Consider the following 22,356-nt stretch of genomic DNA (forward strand, 5'->3'; position numbering starts at 1 on the left):
AACAAAATATTCAAGAGAGGTAGTGGGAGGAAGGGACCCAGATGGCAAGAAAATGGGGTGGGTAAAGGGGGGGCAGGATCAGGTTTTGGAGGAGAGGGGGTAGGAAAAATCCAGAGGGTGAGGAAACTGAAGGGAAATGTGCACCAATTAGCCTCGGGAACCTGGGATTAGCCACTAGAAATTCCCAGATGCCAGGGAAGCATGAGGTTCCCAGGTCCCATCAGGGATATTAGTAGAAATACCAAACAGAGGAGATTGAAACTCAACATTTCTTTAAGTGCTTCTCGGCAAACTGAGATTCCTCTGATGTGAAATCTGTTTAGTTCTATACCCCATTTTTTTGATTGAGTTATATAGTTTTTAAGAGGTTAACTTCTTGAGTTCTTTATATGTTTTAGATATTAGCCCTCCATCGAAATGGAATTATGATATTTTTTTTTCAATCTGTAGGTTGCTGGTTCTTCCTGGTGACTTTGTTTTTTTTTTTTTTTTTTTTGCCTTAAAGAAGCTTTTCAGCTTCATGAGGTCCCATTTATCAATTCTTCAACTTACAACCTGAGCCACCAGTATTCTGTTTGTGAAAATTCTATGCTTGCCAATGAGTTTGAGCCCCTTTCCCACTTTCTCTTTTATTAGTTTCAGTGTATCTTGTTTTATGTGGAGGTTCTTGATTCACCTGAACTGAGTTTTGTTCAACAAATATGGATATATTTTGATTTTTTTTTTTACATACAGACTTGAAGTTCAACCAGCACCATTTATTAATGGTGCCTCCTTTGTTATTGTATATTTTTGGTTTTTTATCAAAGATCAAGTGTTCAAAAGTGCATGGGTTTTTCTGTGTCTTCAGTATTATTCCATTGATTATCCTGACTGTCTTTTCACCAAAAGTGTGGAGTTTTTACCACTATTCCTCTGTAGTACAGCTTGCGGTCAGGGATGGTGATTTCCCCAGGAGTTCTTTTATTTTTAATAATGGTTTTTGCTATCCTGGGTTTTATTAATTTTCCATATGAAGTTGAGAATTATTTTTCTATGTCTGTGCAGAATTGTGTTAGTATTTGGATGGGCACACCATTGAATCTGTTTTGCTTTTGGTAGGATGGCTATTTTTACTATGTTAATTCTACCAATCAATGAGCATGTAAGATTGCTCAATTTTTTGAAGTCTTCTTCGAATTTTTTCTTGAGAGATATGAATTAGACAGATATTTCACAATTTGCTTAGAGTTACATTAAGATATTTTATATTATTTATGACTACTGTAAAGAGTGTTGGTGACCTCTTTCTTAGTTTTCCATTTCCAGGGTTGCCTCCATTTGTGATTTCTTTCTTGTTTCTACTTCCATTTTTAGGTCTTGGACCACTTTTTTAATTATTCACCTGCTTGATTGTGCTTTCCTGTATTTGTTTAAGCGATTTATTTATTTCCTCTTTGAGGATTTCTACCTTTTTTTTTCAGGATAGTTTTTTTCTATTTATTAACTTCCTCTTTACATGTTTGTCCAATAATTTTTTTCAGACTGAAAGAGGAATTCTACCTTTTTAACCAGTGTTCTGTTTTTTTCATTGACTTATTTATTTCCTTCTTAATAGACTTTATTATCTTCTTGAGATAGGATATTAGGTCATCATCCTGGTTTTCAGGTGTTTTGGGGGGTATCCAGGGCTTACTGTGTTGGGATAACAGGGTTCTGATTGTGTTAAAATATATTGGCTTCTATTGCTTATGGTTCTGCCCTTGCCTTGTCCCATCTTATTATCTCTGCTGTTAATTGACCTGATTGTCTCTGTCTGGAGACTGCTTGCTGTGTCTCTGGGATGTTGTAGGTATCCTCAGAGACTTGCAGCCCTGGCTGTAGCAGATCTCCTGTGAAGCCTTCAGGTTGTGACATCTTCAGAGGAATATGCATGCAGATGATCTGTTGCCCTGGCTGCAGCAGATCTCATGGGACTGTGGAGACTTCAGAGTGGCTCAGGCAGGAAGTGAAAATAAATCTTTTTATTACTAAAGAAAATTTTCTCCAGGTTTTGGGTCATATCCATTTTTTACAAACTGATCTCATCCTTTAACTTGCAAATATTTTCACAGGTTCAATAGTGATAGATTCCTAATACATAGCTATCATGTTGATTATTAGTAGAGACAAAGATCTATTTAGACTTTAAGGATGTGTTTGCTCCGCAGGGAGACAAATAACCCTATTAAAAAATGGGGTTCAGAGCTAAACAAAGAATTCACAGCTGAGGAATGCCGAATGGCTGAGAAACACCTAAAGAAATGTTCAACATCTTTAGTCATAAGGGAAATGCAAATCAAAACAACCCTGATATTTCACCTCACACCAGTGAGAAGGGCTAAGATCAAAAACTCAGGTGACAGCAAATGCTGGTGAGGATGTGGAGAAAGAGGAACACTCCTCCATTATTGGTGGGATTGCAGACTGGTACAACCATTCTAGAAATCAGTCTGGAGGTTCCTCAGAAAATTGGACATTGAACTACCTGAGGACCCAGCTATATCACTCTTGGGCATATACCCAAAAGATGCCCCAACATATAACAAAGACACATGTTCCACTATGTTCATAGCAGCCTTATTTATAATAGTCAGAAGCTGGAAAGAACCCAAATCCCCTTCAACAGAGGAATGGATACAGAAAATGTGGTACATTTACACAATGGAATATTACTCAGCTATCAAAAACAATGACTTTATGAAATTCATAGGCAAATGGAGGGAACTGGAAAATATCATCCTGATTGAGGTAACCCAAGCACAAAAAAACACACATGGTATGCAGTCATTGATAAGTGGCTATTAACCCAAATGCTTGAATTGCCTTAGATGCACAGAACACATGAAACTCAAGACGGATGATCAAAATGTGAATGCTTCACTCCTTCTTTAAAAGGGGAAGAAAAATACCCTTGGCAGGGAATAGGGAGGCAAAGATTAAAACAGAGGCAGAAGGAACACCCATTCAGAGCCTGCCCCACATGTGGCCCATACATATACAGCCACCCAATTAGACAAGATGGATGAAGCAAACAAGTGCAGGCCGACAGGAACTGGATGTAGATCTCTCCTGAGAGATACAGCCAGAATACAGCAAATACATAGGTGAATGCCAGCAGCAAACCACTGAACTGAGAACGGGACCCCCGTTGAAGGAATCAGAGAAAGGACTGGAAGAGCTTGAAGGGGCTCGAGACGCCATATGAACAACAATGCCAACCAACCAGAGCTTCCAGGGACTAAGCCACTACCCAAAGGCTATACATGGACTGAATAGCCTAGTAAGAGCACCAGTGGAAGGGGAAGCCCTTGGTCCTGCTAAGACTGAATCCCCAGTTAACGTGATTATTGGGGGGAGGGCGGTAATGGGGGGAGGATGGGGAGGGGAACACCCATATAGAAGGGGAGGTGGAGGGGTTAGGTGGATGTTGGCCCGGAAACCGTAAAAGGGAATAACAATCGAAATGTAAATAAGAAATACTCAACTTAATAAAGAAAAAATAAAATAAAAATACTCAAGTTAATAAAGATAAAAAATAATCCTTTTTAATTTTTCTGTATGATATGATTGCATAACTTTTCTGTACTTTTATTTTTCCCCTTTCATTGCTATTAGATTTTTTCTAATATTCATATAAAATTTCATCTTTTTTTACACATGCAATAACTCTCCAGTATACTTCTCATCCAGATTCACTAATTTTCTATCTCTAGTTAAAAGTAACAGGCTTCTAAAAGGAAACAACAAAACTTAACAATAAAGAAATTGACAAAAATCAGCACACTCAAACAGGACAAGGCAAATGAACAGAAGGCAAACATCCTGAGAACAATCGTGCACAAGTGTCAAAGACCAACTTGTTCACACATTCCAGAGTCCCATTAAAACCACGAAATTGACAACAATAACATATTCATTGAGGACCTGATACAGAACCATCCATGTCCTGTGCATGTTGTTTTAGTCTACATTTCTATGAGCTTTGCTCTGTTGATTTAAAGGGCCTTCTTGTGATCTGCATTACTGCAGCTATTACACTCTTATTGGTGCCTCTTCTTTGTTGGATTGCCTTCATATACTTGAGGAAGTCTCTATCTCACTAGATTCCTATGTTACCCTCAAATGGCTCTTAATTTTAGCTCTCTTGCCTTGCATTCACTCTCTCACTATACCTGATCACCCCAATCAACTTCTCCTACCCAGAGTCTACCCATAAAACTGAATGTATTTCCCTATTTCCTTTTTTCATTATCAATAGTTTATAAAATTATAAACTGTGTTTCTTTGACACTTGACAAAATTCTTAGGATGTATATTTAGTATAATTATTGAGGAAAGATGATTGTTAATTTAAAATTTTAGTCAAATTAAAATTTTGTTTATGAGGAAGTTTGATACAGTGTTGACTTTAATTTTTCTATTATCATTGGACTAATTTTCTTTAATTAATAGCAAAATGAAACATTCTATGTGTATAGCATGAAGTCTATACATCTTGTCACAGGAACTCACATTGATTTCCAATCTGTTTTGAGTGATATTTTAACAATTAACAATTATAGGTAAGATCACAGCACAAGATAATTAAGGAGCTGGAATGCTCATTCACTTAATTATTAACTTAGACAATAACAATTAATTAAACACATCTCTATTTTACATTTAAAAAAGTTGTCAAATTGTTTCACTATACATTACATATGTAGTGTATGTATGAAATGTATTTTGCATGTATATCCTATCATTTTTTTCCATTTCAATATCATTAAAAATTATATGCTATTTCTTTGCTTGAAAAGAAACTGTGCACACTTGAGTAAAATAAATGAGATTTTTCCTTGGATAATAACAGTGTGTGAAGATGTTTACATAAATGTATTTTCTGTGTACATATTTAAATACTATATGTGAAATATCTATATGTTATGAGTTAGAAAGATAAATATGTGGAAAGCCCCATTTCTATAGTCTACATTTTGACAAGTAAAATAAGAATCCAAAGCTCTGTTCTTTCTATCTTCGTCATGAAACACACAATCACTTTGTAAATTAGTCAGACTTTCTTATTCTGATATAAATACAAACACATAATAACTTGTATTTTAATGAGAAAACTGAAGTCCCATTTCCTTTAAGACTAATTCATGTAGACATAGTCATGCCTTAAGGCAAAATAGTGACATTCATATCTTGGCAGTAACAACTCTTTCATTGAACTTAGGGCCAACTCAATTTGACAGAAATTGTGCCTGGTACTTTAATTATAGATCACTGCTTATAGCTAGTGAGATTATGAATCCTAGAGGAGAAACAATGGTTCTTCACTACTTTAAAAATAGTAATGGGGCCTAGGCATGGTAGTAAATATTAACTTCATCATTGGTGAGACAGAGGCAATTGAACCTCAGTGATTTCAAGACCACTCTGGTTTATGTGTAGAGTTCCAGGTCAGCCAGGGCCAGTTTCAATGATAACATAAGATAAAAAATAAAATAAAAATTGACATGTGTATAGGCAGGATCTCATTTTCATTTTAGTTTGCATTTCTCTGGCAAATGAAAAGTAAACCACTCCTTATATTTGGTCATTCCTCTATCAAACATGAAGTTTCTTTGAAAACTCAATATACTTCAATGAAAACACATTTTTTTATGTTTCACTGATTTATTTAGAACAATTAATGGTGGGTGCAAATTTTAAGACAATAGATGAATACACATTGGATTTATTTTTTGTTTTCTATTAAACTAGATACATACATAGAAAAAATTCCCATAATTTAAATTAAAAGGTGCATTTTGTGTATTAAATTAAGAAAAAATGTTGCCTAATACTTTCCACAACCTCTCTAGGGCATATTTTACATCTTTGTTCCTTAGACTATAGATCAAGGGATTCAACATGGGGATAATCAGAGTATAAAAGATGGAAGCCACCTTATCACTGTCAAAGGAGTGACTTGATTTGGGCTGAACATACATAAATATCAAAGTACCATAGAAGACGATAACCACTGTTAGGTGGGACCCACAAGTAGACAAAGCTTTCTGCCTACCTTCAGCTGAATTCATTCTAAAAATGGCTATAAGAATGAGTAGATAAGAAAAGAGGAGTACCACTAGAGATGAAACCAAATTAAAACCTGCTGAAATCAAAATTATAATTTCAATATCATGTGTATTAGAACAGAGCAATGATATTAAAGGGAGACTGTCACAGAAATGACTAATAATCTTGTAGCCACAAAAAGGCAAAGCAAAAATTTTTATGGTTATTAGAAGAGAAATGATAACACTATAGAAATAAGGAACTGCCACTAGCACCCAGCATACCCTATGTGACATGATGACAGTATAGAGCAGAGGCTTACAGATGGCCACATAGCGGTCATAGGACATTGCAGACAGAATAAAGAGCTCACAAATGATGAACACAAGAAAAAAAGTTAGTTGTGTTGCACAAAGATGATTAGTGATTGTATTTTGATTGACAATAAAATTTACTAGCATTTTGGGTCCTATAGCTGTAGAATAACCAAGATCAGTGATAGCCAAATGTCTGAGAAAGAAGTACATGGGTGTTTGCAGTCGGGAGTCCACCATTGTAAGGATGATCAGGCCCATGTTGCCCATCAGTGAGATCAGATAGATGATGAGAAACAGTCCAAACAATGGAGCCTGAAGCTCAGGCCGGTCAGTGATGCCCATCAGGATGAATTCAGTCACCACTGTGAAGTTGCGTTTCTCCATCTGGGCTTATAGTAAACTGTTCTGGATTGATACATCAGCCTACCCAATAACTTTTCTGGATTATCACCTGGGAGAATTTGTAGCATGCAAAACAAATATAAATTAGATAAATCTAAACTTCCAAATTATGATATTTGGAATAAATAACATATGTGAATATCTTTATTTAAAAATTGTTTAATTAGAATTTAAGAAAGAAAGAGAGAGATTAGAATTTCTCAGTTTAGTTTTATTTTCATAATTCTAACGCATAATAATATTATTTTTGTCAAAAGAGATACAAGGTTAGAAATGGAAAATTATATTTTAAAGTAGAATCAATATCATGAAATTTTTATTTTTGCATATAAGTATTATTATATAGTTTAAATATTTTGAGTTATTTTTATGTAGCTATTTTTAATTTTATTGTGGGGTTTTATGATTTATTTTAATCAATATGACGAAATATTTACTTTAATGTTGTAAAATTTAAACCTCAAATTACAGAGACTATCATTAATAGAAACCATCATTAAAAGCAGAGCACCATGAGCACTTTATTCCAAGAAGTCTTGTAACCTAGATACAATGAAAAAATATTGGACAGTGTCTGAATAAGGAAAGAAAGCAGTGGCTAGAGCAATAGTTCAGTCATTAAAATTAATTGCTGCTCTTCCAGAGGACTGAGGTATCACTCGCAGCACCCATATGACAACTTGCTTAACTAATGATGTAGTATTTCTCATGTCCTCTTTTTGCTTCTGAGGTCACCAGGCACGCCCTTGGTGCAACTGATACAATCAGCCATTATATAGTGCATTAATAAAGTAATTAATTTTTAAAATAAGAAAACATATAAGATCAGATTAAACATCTGAATTGATATTAAAAGCCTTAATGTGTAAATCCATATCTACTATATTTTGTTTTTAATAATGTTTTGACTATAACATATATAATAATTACAATATATGTATATATAGTATATAATGTCTATACATCAATATTATCAGTGCTATCTCTTAGCTTATAATTCTAACAAAGTTTATTTTGGCAAAAAGTGCTGGCTCCTAAAGAACATAATTCTTATGCATATATAACTAACCTGTCCTTGAAGGATTTTTGAGAGGAAGAAGGCATATGCTACCTACAAAGTAGTCTCCTATTTTCAAGACATAGTGAATAGTAACATTGCCTTAAGAGACAAAACAAGCAATGCACAGGAAATAATAATTGTTAAATAAAATTGTAGGAAAAGGTTCTAAGTGAACTGTGAGAAAAGTAAAAGCATACACCTCATTGCATTAAACTTACAGCTCATTAATTACAACTTGAAACTAAATTGATTAATTATTGCTTATAATATTGGGACTCTTTATCTCTTACCAGTCTCCACACATATGTCTTTCTCCTGTGAGAAATATAGAAAAATAGATCTAATTAAATTATGTGATAGCTACAGTAAATATCATAAAGACCACATTAATCCTATATATTGTTTTTACACTCATTAATATAAAGTGTACTGTGTCTTCAATAACAATTTCAATAAAATATATATGACCTATATGTGATAATAAAAAGTATTTCTTTAAAATTCTATGAAAAAATAATTTTATCGTAATGCCTTTTTACTTGTTATGGTTTCTAAAGTTATGCTTGGCGTTCGTCAGATTTCATGAGGATAGAAGAGTATTTTGGGTCCTGCATCACTGATATAAGTGTGAGTAGTACTTTGGTATATTTATTTTACTAATCATGTTTTTTGATGGAACATGTGAATTTTCATTTTACTTTTAAATATACACTGGAAGAAGTGCATCTGAACCTCTACTTAAACAATAATTAAAGTTTGAAGGGTTTTTCAGAAAATAAAAGTAATCAATTGTCTAAATATTTGGAATTTCAGGAGCTTTGAATCTTTGCATTTAAAATTACTAACCGAGTCAGGTGTGCTTCTTTTTTTCTGTTAGAGGTAAAATCTTATATAAAACCCAATATTGAAAATAATACCATTGTGACTTTTAGAAGATTATTATGGGCATGAAACCTCTTAACACACACCATAACATCAAATTACAAACAGAGGGAGCTATTTGTATGCAGACATCACAAAACAATAGCCATGTGCACATCATTGAAAGAATCGTGAATGTATCCAACTTAAGATCTCATAGAAATATTTCATTTCTTACCTACAATGACATCTACGAAGTTTCTGTCTGGCTCTAGCATGTCATCCTTATACAGCATAAAGCAATTCATGAAATTATCTATTTTTATCTTTGGAGACTTGATATTTATTAAGGAAATGGCATGTAATTAGTTACTTGTCCCTACAGTATTTGAGAGTTTGACAGTGCTAAGATTTTGCTCAGTAATTGCCTGTTAGGAACATTAATTACAGGTGAATCATTTAAGAATCTTCAAAACATAGAATTCAAACTAACTTTCCCCTTGTGCCTTTTTATTTCTCAGAGTCTGTCTCTATGTCAAATATTTGTGTGTGTGTTATGTGGAGACTAAGAAATTCCTGAGAACACTGGGAAATTATTAGTAGGTCTGGCTTTATACTACAGGCCTAATAACCTTGATGGCCACTGTTTAATGACAGAGGTTCCACTGTAATCATATATATATATATATATAATATATATATGTGTGTGTGTATGTGTGTGTACACATATCACATATATATTTCATATATAAATATATATAAATATACACATAAAAGTTATATTACATAAAATATATTATATTCCATATTTAATCATTCATATGCAAATATTTATATAAATTATTTATTATAAATATATTATCGATTATATGTGTATGAGTGGATTTACTTTTTGAAATTAAAATATAATTAATTTTCCCTTCTTTTTCCTCCATCCATTTTTCCTGTGAACTCCTCTTTTGTTCTCTTTCAAATTCATAAAACTTAAAACTGTTTGTAAAAGTACACACACACACACACACACACACACACACACACACACACAGATAGAGAAATACCCCACACAAGCACACACACAGATCTATCCCTAAATATGTAAATGTGTAAATTTATGTGTGTATATGTGTGTAAATACAACCTGCTTAGCCCACATTATGTTGCTTGTATAGGGAGAATTAAAGACTGACTACTGGTTACTGGGTAACCAGTTTGAGAGGTCATTGTGTGAAAGGTCGTTTGTGTGAGGACTATCTCCCATTATCAGAATTCCTTAGTTGCCTGTAATTCCATGATTATAGTTGAGGACCCAAGACCTCTCTCCATGCCTATATGTTCTTTGCAGGCCCCCTCCAATACAACCTTGAAAGGACTAATATGGTTTTTTAAATTTTTATTCATTTATTTTTACACTCCAGATTTTATTCCCCTCCAGGTCCACCCCCACCCCCTGACAGTTCTACAACCCATACCTCTTCCCTGTCCCCACCACTCCTGTGTCTCCACAAGGATGTCCCCACCACACCCATCCCACCAGACCTCTATATTTCCTGGGGCCTCAAGTATTTTGAGGGCACAGTGCATCTACTCTGACTGAACCCAGACCCTGAGTCCTCTGCTGTATATGTGTTGGAGGCCTCATCCCAGCTGCTGTATGCAGCCTGGTTGGTAATCCAGTGTCTGAGAGAACTCGGGGGTCCAGGGTCCAAGTTAATTAAGACTGCTAGTCTTCCTACAGGGTCGCCCTCCTCCACAGCTTCTGCCACCTTTTCCCTAATTTAATCAGAGGGTTCAGAAGCTTCTGTTCATTGGTGCACATCTAACTCAGCTGCTTATTGGGTCTTTTGGAGGACAGTTTGATAGTTCCCTTTTTGTGAATGTCCCATAACCTCAGTAATAATGTCCAGTCTTGGGGCTTCCCCTTGATCTAGATCACACTTTGGCCCTAACATTAGACCTTCTTTTCCTCAAGCTCTTCTTCATTTCCATTTCTGCATTTCTTTCAGACAGGAAGAATTATGGGTCAGAGCTTTGACTGTGGGTCTGCAACCGCATCCCTCAGTTGACGCTCTGACATTTTGCTGGAGGTGAGTTCAATAAGTTTCCTCTTACCACTGTAGGACATTTCACTTTGGGTTTTCCTCTTTGAGTCCTGAGAGTCTCTCATTTCTCAGGTCTCTGATACATTCTAGAGGGTCCTGGCAACCTTCTTCCTCCTGAGGTCACCTGTTTCCATTCTTTCTGCTGGCCCTCATGTCTTCAGTCTTTTTCCCGCACCCAATACCAGATCATGTTCCGCTCTCCCCTGTCCCCCTTTCCCTCCCACTTTGTGGTTGCATGTTTTGACTAATGTCCACTTATTAGTGAGAACAAACCATGAATGTCCTTTTGGGTCTGAGCTACCTCATTCAGGATGATAATTTCTAGTTCCATCCATTTACCTGCAAAACTCAGGATGTCTTCATTTTTAATATCTGAATAGTGTTCCATTATATAAGTAAACCACTTTTCTGTATCCATTTTTCTGTTGTGTGAGATCTGGGTTGTTTCTAGCTTCTGGCTATCACACATAAGGCCACTATGAACATAATGGAACATATGCCCCTGTGGCATGGTGGGAGCATCTTTTGGGTATATTCCCAAAGTGGTATTTCTGGGTCCTCCAGCAACGGGGGAGTGTTCGTCTTTCTCCACATCCTTGCCAACATATGCTGTCACCTGAGATTTTCATCTTAGCCATACTGACTGCTGTAAGGTAGACTCTCATAGACTTGCATTTCTCTGATCACCAAGGACTTTGAAGATTCCTTTAGGTGCTTCTCTGCCATTCAAATTTCCTCTGTTGTGAATTCTCTGTTTAGTTCTGTATCCCAGTTTTGATTGGGATATTTTGTTTTCTGGTGGTTAGCTTCTTGAGTTCTTTATATATCTTGGATATTAGCCCTCTATCAGATGTGGAGATAGGGAAGATTTTTTTCTAATTTTTAAGTTGCTAATTTGTCTTATTGACCATGTCCTTTGCCTTATAGAAGCTTTCCAGTGTCATAAGATTTCATTTATCAATTATTGATCTTAGAACATGAGCTATTGGAGTTCTGTTTAGGAAATTACCTCCTGTGGCAATGAGTTCAAGTCTCTTTACCACTTTCTCTTCTATTAGTTTCAGTGCATCACATATTTTTTTATTATTATTACTCTGTAGTAGAGCTTGAGGTCAGGGATGGTGATTCCTCCAGCCGTTCTTTTATTGTTAACAATTGTTTTCGCTATTCTGTGCATTTTGCCTTTCCAGATAAATATGAGAATTGCTCTTTTTATGTATTTTAAGAATTTTGTTGAGGTTTTGATAAAGATTGCATTGTATCTGTAGATTGTCTTTGGTAGGATGGCATATTTATAATGTTAATTCTGCCAATCCATGATCATGGGAAATCTCTCTATTTTCTGAGAGTGACATTCATATGATGTCTTACTAGAATCATATTTCACACTAACTTTAAGAACAATCAAAATCTGTGGTATAGATCTAAAAAGGGAAATCACAACAAAGGAATCACAAATGGCTTAGAAACAGAGAAATGTTCAAAGTCTTTAGTCATTAGCAAATGCAAAACAAAGTAAGCATAGTGGAACTTTACACACATCCGAGAGCAAAATTCAGGCAACAGCACATGTTGGCAAGAATGTGAAGAACAAGGAACAATCCTCCATTACTGTTTCGATTGCAAACTGATACAACCACTCTGGAAATCAATCTGGACGTTCCTCAGAGAATTGGAAATATATCTACCTAAAGACCCACCTATGCCAAGAGTGCTTGGGCATATACCTGAAAATGCCTGACAATGCCATAGGGGTACATGCTCTGCTATGTTCATAGCAGACTTATTTGTGAAAGCCAGAATCTGAAAACAACCAAGATTTCCCACAACAGAAGAACGGAAACAGAAAACGTGTTTCATTTACGCTCAGCTATAAAGAACAAGGACATCTTGAGTTTTGCAGGCAAATGGATGGAACTAGGAAATATCATCATGAGTAAAGTAACTCAGACCCAAAAGGACATGCATGGTTAATACTCACTCATCAGTGGATATTAGCAGAAAAAAGGACAGAATACACAGAATATAATCTACGGAATTCAAGAAGGCTAAGAAGCAGAAGGGCCCAAGTGAGGATATCTCAATCACTCTTGGGAGGGAGAAGAAATCAGTCACAAGAGGGGGAAGGGAGAAAGGGACTTGTGTGGGAAAAGACACGGAAAAGAAGAGGGGAACATGATCAGGTATTGGGGTGGGGGAGTGCTGAAGTCCTGAGGGCCAGCAGAAAGAATCAATACAGGCAAACTTTAGGAGGTATGAGGAGGGGGGACCTTCTAGAATGTACCAGAGACCTGGAAGGTGAGACAATCACAGCACTTAGAGGGTGGGACATTAGATGAAATGCCCTACAGTGGGGAGAGACAACTTGTAGAGTCTACCTCCAGTACAAAGAGGGGATCAAGAGGAAGGAAGAAGTTGCTATCCTACAGTCAAAAACTCTGTACCAGAATTGTTTCTGTCTGAAACAACTGCAGGGACAAAAATGGAGAAGGACCTGAGGAAAAGGCAGTCCAATGACAGGTCCAAAGTGGGATCCAGCTCAGGAGAAGACCCCAAGTTCTGACACTATTAATGAGGCTATGGCGTGCTTACAAACAGGAGCCTTTCATGACTGCCCTCTGAAAGGCCCAACAAGCAGTTGAGTTACATGCAGATATTTACACCCACCAATAGGTAGAAGATGGTGAGCCCTGTGGTTGAATTAGGAAAAAGCTGGAAGAAGCTGAAAAGGAGGGCAACCATATAGGAAGACCTGCAATCTCAACTAATGTGGACCCCTTGGATCTCTCAAACACTGAACTACCAACCAGGAAGCGTACACAAGCTGATATGAAGCCCCCAACACATACATAGCAGAGGATTGCCTGGTTTGGACTTAGACAGAGAAGATGCACCTAACTCTCTACAGACTTTTAGCCTCAGGAAGTGGGAAGATCTGGTGGGGTGGGGGTGGGATGGTTACATCCTCTTGGAGATGGGGCAAAGGAGGTAGTGTAGGATGTGGAACAGTGGGGGTGTGTGGACCAGGTGGGGGCTAAAATCAGAACTGTAAAAAAGATTAAAAATAATAAATAAATAAATAAATAAATAGGAAAGGTATTCAACAATTTTTATGTCCTTTCTAGTGGATATTTTACATCTTCATTTTTCAAGTTATAGATCAAAGTATTCAATATGGGATGATAGAGTATAAAGGAGAGAATCTACTTTATCATTGCATGCAAATAACTAGACTGTGGATACAGAGACATTATATCAAACTCACATAGAATACAGTAAATACTGTGAGGAAGGATCTACTTGTTGAAATTTTTAGATTGCACATTTAAGTAAGGAACAATTTTTTTGTCCTATTTTTTCCTGTCTAAATATCAAGGATAGAAATAATTATCCTGGCTGCTGTTGTCTCAGGGATCTTTCCATCATCTAAGATTTCAATCAGAATTTTATATGATATCATGCAATAATGTACATATACTTTTATATTTTATAATATAAAGAATTAGGGGATTAGAGATGAGAGCAAACTGAAAGGATCAAATTTTTAGCTAAAATTAGTTTATTGGAAAGGAACAAGGAACATGCTCTCTGGCACGATATGTAGAAATGGAATCCAAACAAAACTTCACATTAAAACATACAGATACATAAAGAGGGGATATATCATATGAAAATGATTAAGTTGAACTCAAAATTGATCAATGTTTTTCTTTATATCTGTACTTAGCATGTGACCATCCTACAAGATAATATTACCCATCTAAAGTAATACTAGCTATGATAGATAGATAGATAGATAGATAGATAGATAGAGATAGATAGATAGATAGAGATAGATAGATAGATAGATAGATAGATAGATAGATAGATAGATGCTATCGTGTATTTTCTTTTTACTCTATCTTACAAATTTAAAATTTAAGTAGAATATTCACAGTTTCCATTTTCTATGCAAGGCCTGCTTCACCTCTTTGTTTCACAAACTGTAGATCATGGGATTCAGCATGGGGATAACCAGTGTATAGAACAAAGAAGTGATTTGGCCAGTCTCAAAAGAGTGAGTGGATTTTGGTTGTGCATACATGAAAAATAGAGTACCGTAGAATATAACTATCACTGTCAGATGAGAGCCACAGGTTGAGAAGGCCTTGTGCCTGCCCTCTGAAGAGTTAATCTTGATAATGGACACAAGGATCAAGATGTAAGACATGGAGACTACTAGAAAAGAAGAAATTAAATTAAAAGTTGCAAAGATTAAAATTATCAGCTTAATTTCATGTGTGTCTGAGCACAGCATCAATATCAATGGCAGACTGTCACAGTAGAAATGCCTGATGACATTATGGCCACAAAATGATGAAGTGAAAATCTTGATAATGGTCAATAAAGTTATACACATACTATAGAGATAAGGGATTGCCACTATAACTTGGCATAACCTTTGTGACATAATGATTGTGTACAGTAGTGGATGGCAGATGGCTACATAGCGGTCATAGGCCATAGCTGACAGAATGAAAACTTCAGTGGTGATAAACACACTGAAGAAGGTCAGTTGGACTGAGCACCAATTATAGGAAATTGTAGGTTGATCAGCAACAAAGTTTATTAACATTTTAGGCCCCACAGCAGATGAATAACCAAGGTCAGTGAAAGAGAGCTGTCTGAGGAAAAAGTACATAGGTGTCTGAAGCCTAGAGTCTATTTTGGTGAGGATGATCAAGCCCAAATTACCTACTACAGTGATGATGTATATAATGAGGAAAAGTCCAAATAAAGCGGCCTGCAGCTCAGGAAGATCTGTGATTCCAGTTAGAATGAAATACTTCAGTACTGTAAGATTGTATGTATCCATCTAGACTGCTCAGGAAATCTATACTGATTAAAAAAAAACAAAATTAATCATTGTTTATTTCAGGTTACAATAGTAACAACATTGTATTTTTGTACTTATATATAATATCTGGTATAATATATAGTATAAATATGCATCTTATATTATTATTATGTTAATATATATATAAGATTACTATGTTTCTTTTAAATTTTATGACATCTTAAAGCCTAAAGCAATGCCAAAATTGTTTTATAAGTTAATACAGATAGAAATTATGAAGCTTCTGCTAAAAACTCTGACATGGGTCACTTTATTTTTATATAAGATAATGTAAAACTATTGCTAAGAAAAAACTCAACATTTAACTCACTGAACAATTTTTGCCAATGGGAGAAAATTTAAATAAAGGCATAAAATAGTTGTATTCAGATATGTGTGTGTGCAATATGCCTAAGAAAGATTCATATTATATATATATATATATATATAATATTCCTGATTTACATTCTAAAAAATCAAAATATTGATGAAATAAAGAACATATTATTTATTTAATGGAGAATCATTTTATAGCTGCTTATATCAAAATTGTCCAGAAACCCAACTAGTTTATCAAATATCTGTGGTAATTATGAAAGGAAGTAAAAATATCAGTAATAAAATTTAGATGGAATGCTAAGAATCTCAAAAGTAGTCAAAACAAGTAAACAGAAAAATTAAGAGGTTAGAAATTTTGTATATTTGGATTTTATGTCTTAATTTTAGACATTAATTTTAGCCACCACTGCTCTTTTTTGACTCTTGTCTTCTGTATCTCTGAAATTTACAACCACATCATTATACCTATAAAACATATTAATGATATTCTAAAGAAGTTGCTTTTTATAGGTTTATGCTACAGTAGCAATTGCAAAAGATTAAAGTGGGTTACTTTACAAGCACAATTTAACATATAAACATATAAGTTATGGGCTATGATAAATAGGAACACTGTGTGTATACATGCATGCCCAAATTGTGTGGAAGGTACTCAGTGGAGAAAGTAGAGTCCCTACAACAAATGGTACTGTGACCTATATATAAATGAAGAATGAAGATACATCCTTCCCTCCTTCTCTCTTGTGCAGAATTAACTCCAAATGTTGCTCTTGACTTTGTTTTTCAAAGCAGATTGTTGTAGCTTAATAATGTCCAGATTTCAGAAACTTGTAGCAGGCTATGACTTAGATTCTTAAGAGGAAGTTTAGAAACAAATGCAGGGTACTCACTTCTAACGAGGAATCTTTCATGCATTTTCCTTGTGTGTTCTCAACACCGTAAGAATGATTTATGAGTTTCCACCCCTGCCCCCTTGGGACTCTTCCTTAGGCAAAGGAAAACAATTTTCTAGTTCTGCCTGGGCGTTAGAAAGCTTCATAAAGAGCCCATGAGGCATGTGATAATTATATGGTAGATATTTAGATTTCTATGTAAAGAGTATTATGGGAGATATCTCCCACGATTATTCTTTATTAACTATTCTCTACTGTATCTCAGATAAATAAAACCAAATCATTGAACCTGTGAAACTTATTGATGATAGTTTAAAGAAGTTGCATTTTATAGGGTTATGTCTACAACTACAATGGCAAAACTTTAATACAGGATACTTTTAAACAAGTTATTGCAAAAAATGTTTGTGTTTTTCTATATTTTTGTGATACTTTGAATTAATTCCCAATGTATAAGACAGTTTTACAAATCCTAACATCATAAATTAAAATTTTAAAGATTAACATATCTTTGTAATGAGGACCAAGATCATATAGCAATGACTCAAAGAAAATATTTTCAGCTTTCAGAAATATCTTGGACTGTATTTTCTAACACGAATTGCCCTGTGCTCATAAAAATAGCGGCACAAATAAATGTTATTCTTATTTCCAACATCTTTGCCTTCTTCTATTTAATTTATTTTTAGAAACATATTTTCCATATCCAGTCTGTTAGTCCATGTCTTTTTATTGTGGAATTGAGTCCATTGATGTTAATAGATATTAAGGAATAGTGATTGTTTCCTGTTATTTTTGTTTTTAGGGATGGAATTATGTTTGTGTGGTTATCTTTTTTTGTTGTTTTTTTTTTACAAGAGATTACTTCCTTACTTTTTTTATGATGTAGTTTCCCTCCTGTGTTAGAATTTTCCAGTTATTATCTTTTGTAGGGCTGCATTGTATGGAAGAGGGTAGAAAGGGGCTAAGATTTGAAATGTAAATACATAAAATATCCAAGAAAAGTAAAGTTTAAATATATATATATATATATATATATATCATACAATAAAGCTACTGAAGTTCTAGGAAAAATATATTTTACAGACCAACAGTTAGATATATATGCTAATGAGTAATGATTAAATAAAATATCTATCTGAGTAAATAACTAAACAGAACATATTCTAGGTTCATGAATTTTCCAACAAACATGAGATGTCATGCTTTTTAGGCTGAGTGTTATGATCTCTCTCTCTCTCTCTCTCTCTCTCTCTCTCTCTCTCTCCCTGTCTGTCTCTCTGTCTCTGTCTCTGTAATTGATGATATCTAGGTAATGCCATGTCTTACTTTTACAATTAATTTATGGTTCTCTCCAGTTCACATCCTGCATGTGAGACCCTATCTTCTGTTCTATCCATCTTGCCTCTTGCTTCTTCCACCCCATGATGGATTCATTTTCTTCTGGAACACTAAAACCAGATAAACTTCCCTCTATAAATTTTTACAATTGTGGAATTCTATCACAACAACAAAATGTAATCAATAAAGTTTTAGTCAGTTATTGGGAACTATAGCTATGTAGTCTAGAGATATAGAACTTTTAGTTCATTTTAGTTACACATCCGTGATGGTTCCCTCTACATGGTATTTAAAAGAAGGCACAGATAAGAAAAACAATTACTTCACAGGCTGGCTTTATTGAGGCAGACCTTACATTGAAATATACAGCAGGGGCTGGCCCCTAAAATGTTGGCTAGAGACTGGAAAGAGCTTTACTTATATAACAAAAATTACTCATGAATCCTATATATCATAGGTAGAAGAGAAGCATGGGATGCCAGTAAGATAGGATTAAACAACAGCCATCTGAAACTGACTTTCCTTCAGTAAGCCTTGAAAAACAATGTTGTGGTTGAGTCTACTGCCATGGCAGATACACTGGTTTCCAGAACAAGAGTGAAGACCATCTCGGACATATGTGACCATTTTATCTTTATTATTGCTAACATACTACATCTACTTAGTAAATTTTACTTATACTTAAAATTTAGAAATCTTTCATTTTAATTTTTCTTTTAGTTTTGAAATTAAAATTACATCATTTCCTTTCCTCTCTCTAACTTCTCATATTTTCATCCTCACTGTCATTCCTATTTTTCATTAATTGTTATATGCTTATATGTTTACATATGCATATTTCGGAAAACAACCTATTCAGTTATAAAATATTATCTGTATGCATATTTCAGTCTAACCACTTGGTGCTGGATAACCTATTGGTATGCTCTTCCCTGGAAACTACTATTTCTCCCAATTTAAGCATTTCTTAGTTGTCTATAGCATTAGGCCTGTGACTGAGGACTTGTGGATTTCCTGTGGTCTCTTTGGCTTGTTTATTTATTCAACTCATGTTTTATTTTTTTACTGGATATTTTATGTTTTTACATTTCAAATTTGTCCCCTTTCTCACATCCCCCAACTCTCATCCCCCTGCCCCTGCTTCTATGAGGATGCTCCCCTCCCACCCACCCACTTCCACCTCACCAACTTAGTATTCCCCTGCACTGGGGAAATGATCCTTCACAGAACCAAAGGCTTCTCCTCCTATTGATGCCAGAGGATACCGTCCTCTGCTACATATGCAGCTGAAGCCATGGGTCTGTCTATGTGTACTCTTTGGTTGGTGGTTTAGTCTGTGGGAGCTCTAGGGTGTCTGGTTCATTGATATTGTTCAACTCTTGTTTGAGTATCAGCCAGCACTTGAACTTTTGCTTCCTGAGGGAACCATATATGTCTTTGACGAAATTGCAAATATTGTACTTAATAGATTTCTGAGTCGAACATTATGCTAAGAGATAAAATATACCATCAATTCTAGTACTTAATACTATATTTATTAATTCAATTATTACATATTAAATTTTACAAAACAGGTTTCATTATGTTTTCACACCTTTATATACAGTATTTACATACTACATTATTTGGTCCACCCTTGTCTGCCCTCCCTTTGTATGTTCAACTTTCCATTTTCTTTCTTTTTTATAATTTTTAAATTTTTTTTAAATTTGTTTAGTTTTCATCTGCTTTTTACAAAGGTTCTTTAATATTAGTTATCCCTCTTAAAATTCTCTCCTCAACTCTTTTTTTTAAATAGGTTATTTCATTTATTTAGATTTTAAAAGACATCCCCCTTCCCAGTTTCCCCTCTGCAAGCCCTCTATCTCCTTCTCCCTCCCCCTGCCTCTAAGTGGTGCCACCCCACCCACATACCAGTCCTGAATCAGCGGCATAGCATTCCTCTATCCTGGTTCATCAAGCATCCACAGGACCAAGGGGCTCCACTTCCAGTGATGCCAAATAAAGAAATCCTCTGCTACATATCCACCTGGAGCCATGGCTACTCCCTGTGTACTCTTTGGTTGGTGGTTTAGTCACTGGGAGCTTTGTGGGAGTCTGATTGGATGATATTGTTGTTCTTACTATGAGGTGGCAAACCCCTTCAGCTCCTACAGTTCTTACTCTAACTTCCTCATTGGGGAATCCATGCTCAGTTCAGTGGTTGGCTGTGTACATCCGCATCTGTATTGGTCAGACCCTGGCAGAGTGGATCAAGGGACAGCTATATGAGACTCCTGTCAGAAAGTACATCTTGGTATGAGCAATATTGTCTGGGTTTGGTGTCTCTCAATGGATGGATCCTCAGGTGGGGCAGTCTCTGGATGGCCTTTCCTTCAGTTTCTGCTGCACTCTTTGTCCCTGCATTCCCTTTGACAGGCAGAATTCTGGATTAATATTTTTGTGGTGGGTGGATGCCCCATCCCTCAACTGCGGGCCATGCTTATTCACTGGATATTGTCTCTACAAGTTCTATCTCCCCTCTGTTGGGTATAATCCACAATTTATCCCCTTCCTTGTCCACCCTCTGACTATTCCACATCACATACCTCTTCCCCCTATCTCCATGAGAATGTTCCCACCCACCATGGCCACCCTTTACTCCACCAGACCTCCTTACTCCCTGGGGCCTCCAGTCTCTTGAAGTTAGGTGCATCTTCTTTCACTGGGGCTAGACCAGGCAGTCTTCTGATGTGTATTTGTTGGGAGGCCTTATATCAGCTGGTGAATGCTGTCTGGTTGGTGGCCCAGTATCTGAGAGATCTCAGGAGTCCTGGTGAGTTGAGATGGCTGGTGTTCCTACAAGGCCGGCCACATTCTCAGCTTCTTCCAGCTTTTCCCTAATTCAGCGGCTTCTTTCCATAGGTTAGGTGTAAATATCTGTATCTGACACTTTCAATTGCTTGTAGGGTCTTCTGGAGAGCAGTCCATAATAGATCCATTTTTGTAAGCACACCATAGCCTCAGTAATAATATGAGACCTTGGGGCCTCCCCTTAAGCTGGATTCCCACTGGGGACTATGGCTGAGTCTTTTTGTCCTCAGGCCCTTCCCTTCCCATTTTCTTTTTTCTTTTTTCTTTTTTTTTTCGGAGCTGGGGACCGAACCCAGGGCCTTGTGGTTGCTAGGCAAGTGCTCTACCACTGAGCCAAATCCCCAACCCCCCACTTCCCATTTTCTAATGATACAAGTTCTACTTTTACATCTTTTAAAAAATTCTACACAAGAGGACATAAACAATACTTCTTTATGGGTTTGGCATATTTTGTTTAACAAAATGATCTCCAGTTTGTTCAAATTTTCTTTCTGACATTATATTCTTTATCTTCATGCCTGAAATGTTCAATGTTTTATATAGATCACATGTCTTTACCATGTAATTTCTTAGAGAAGCGATGCTGGTTTCTTATCCTAATTGTGAATATATAAAAATGAACATTGGTATTTAGAAACCTATATTTTATGCTGTTTTTATTAATCTTTTCAGATATTAAAAAATAGTATAACTGGATCAGACATCATTTCTACTTTCAATTATATAGTAAAAATTATATGCTATTTTTTGCAAAGCATATATGCAGAAATAATATAGGAAATATTCCTTTAAATGTCAGCATGCCATATGATGTAAACTTTTATGTAGATGACATATAAGAAAGAAAAGAAAAATACACATTTCAGTAGAGAAAGATGTAGTTAGCCAAAGAAAGTCAAAAGTGAGGTACACACAAGCATGTGTCCCTTCCATTTCACAATAGGCAAATATCAATGTAAGAACAATGCCAGACTTCAGCTACTATCATGGAACTTTTTGTAAAACCTAGATTAATACTAAAGTAAGAGCAGGTTCTAATAAACTGCATCTTGAAAACATTTCAAAGTCCAGTACCTTTATAGACTAGTACATATTATGTGCATTTATATATAATCAGATTTATTAAATACACATTCAGTATTAAATTTTGCTTTATTTACTTATTTCTTTCTTTCTTTTTTTTTTATTAACTTGAGTATTTCTTATTTACATTTCGAATGTTATTCCCTTTCCGGGTTTCTGGGCA

At 35.5% G+C, this 22,356-nt stretch overlaps 1 protein-coding gene and 1 pseudogene across 1 annotated transcript; both read right to left on the bottom strand.

Annotated features, from left to right (window-relative positions):
* Nucleotides 1-5,831: 5,831 nt before the first annotated feature.
* On the bottom strand, nucleotides 5,832-6,770 carry Or8k22 (olfactory receptor family 8 subfamily K member 22). Its single transcript, NM_001000932.1, has one exon. It carries the CDS (start codon nucleotides 6,768-6,770, stop codon nucleotides 5,832-5,834), a length of 939 nt encoding a protein of 312 aa, NP_001000932.1.
* Or8k53b-ps1 (olfactory receptor family 8 subfamily K member 53B, pseudogene 1) lies at nucleotides 14,740-15,663 on the bottom strand (annotated as a pseudogene).

This window comes from Rattus norvegicus, chromosome 3 (assembly GCF_036323735.1).
Source record: "Rattus norvegicus strain BN/NHsdMcwi chromosome 3, GRCr8, whole genome shotgun sequence".
NCBI lineage: Eukaryota > Metazoa > Chordata > Mammalia > Rodentia > Muridae > Rattus > Rattus norvegicus.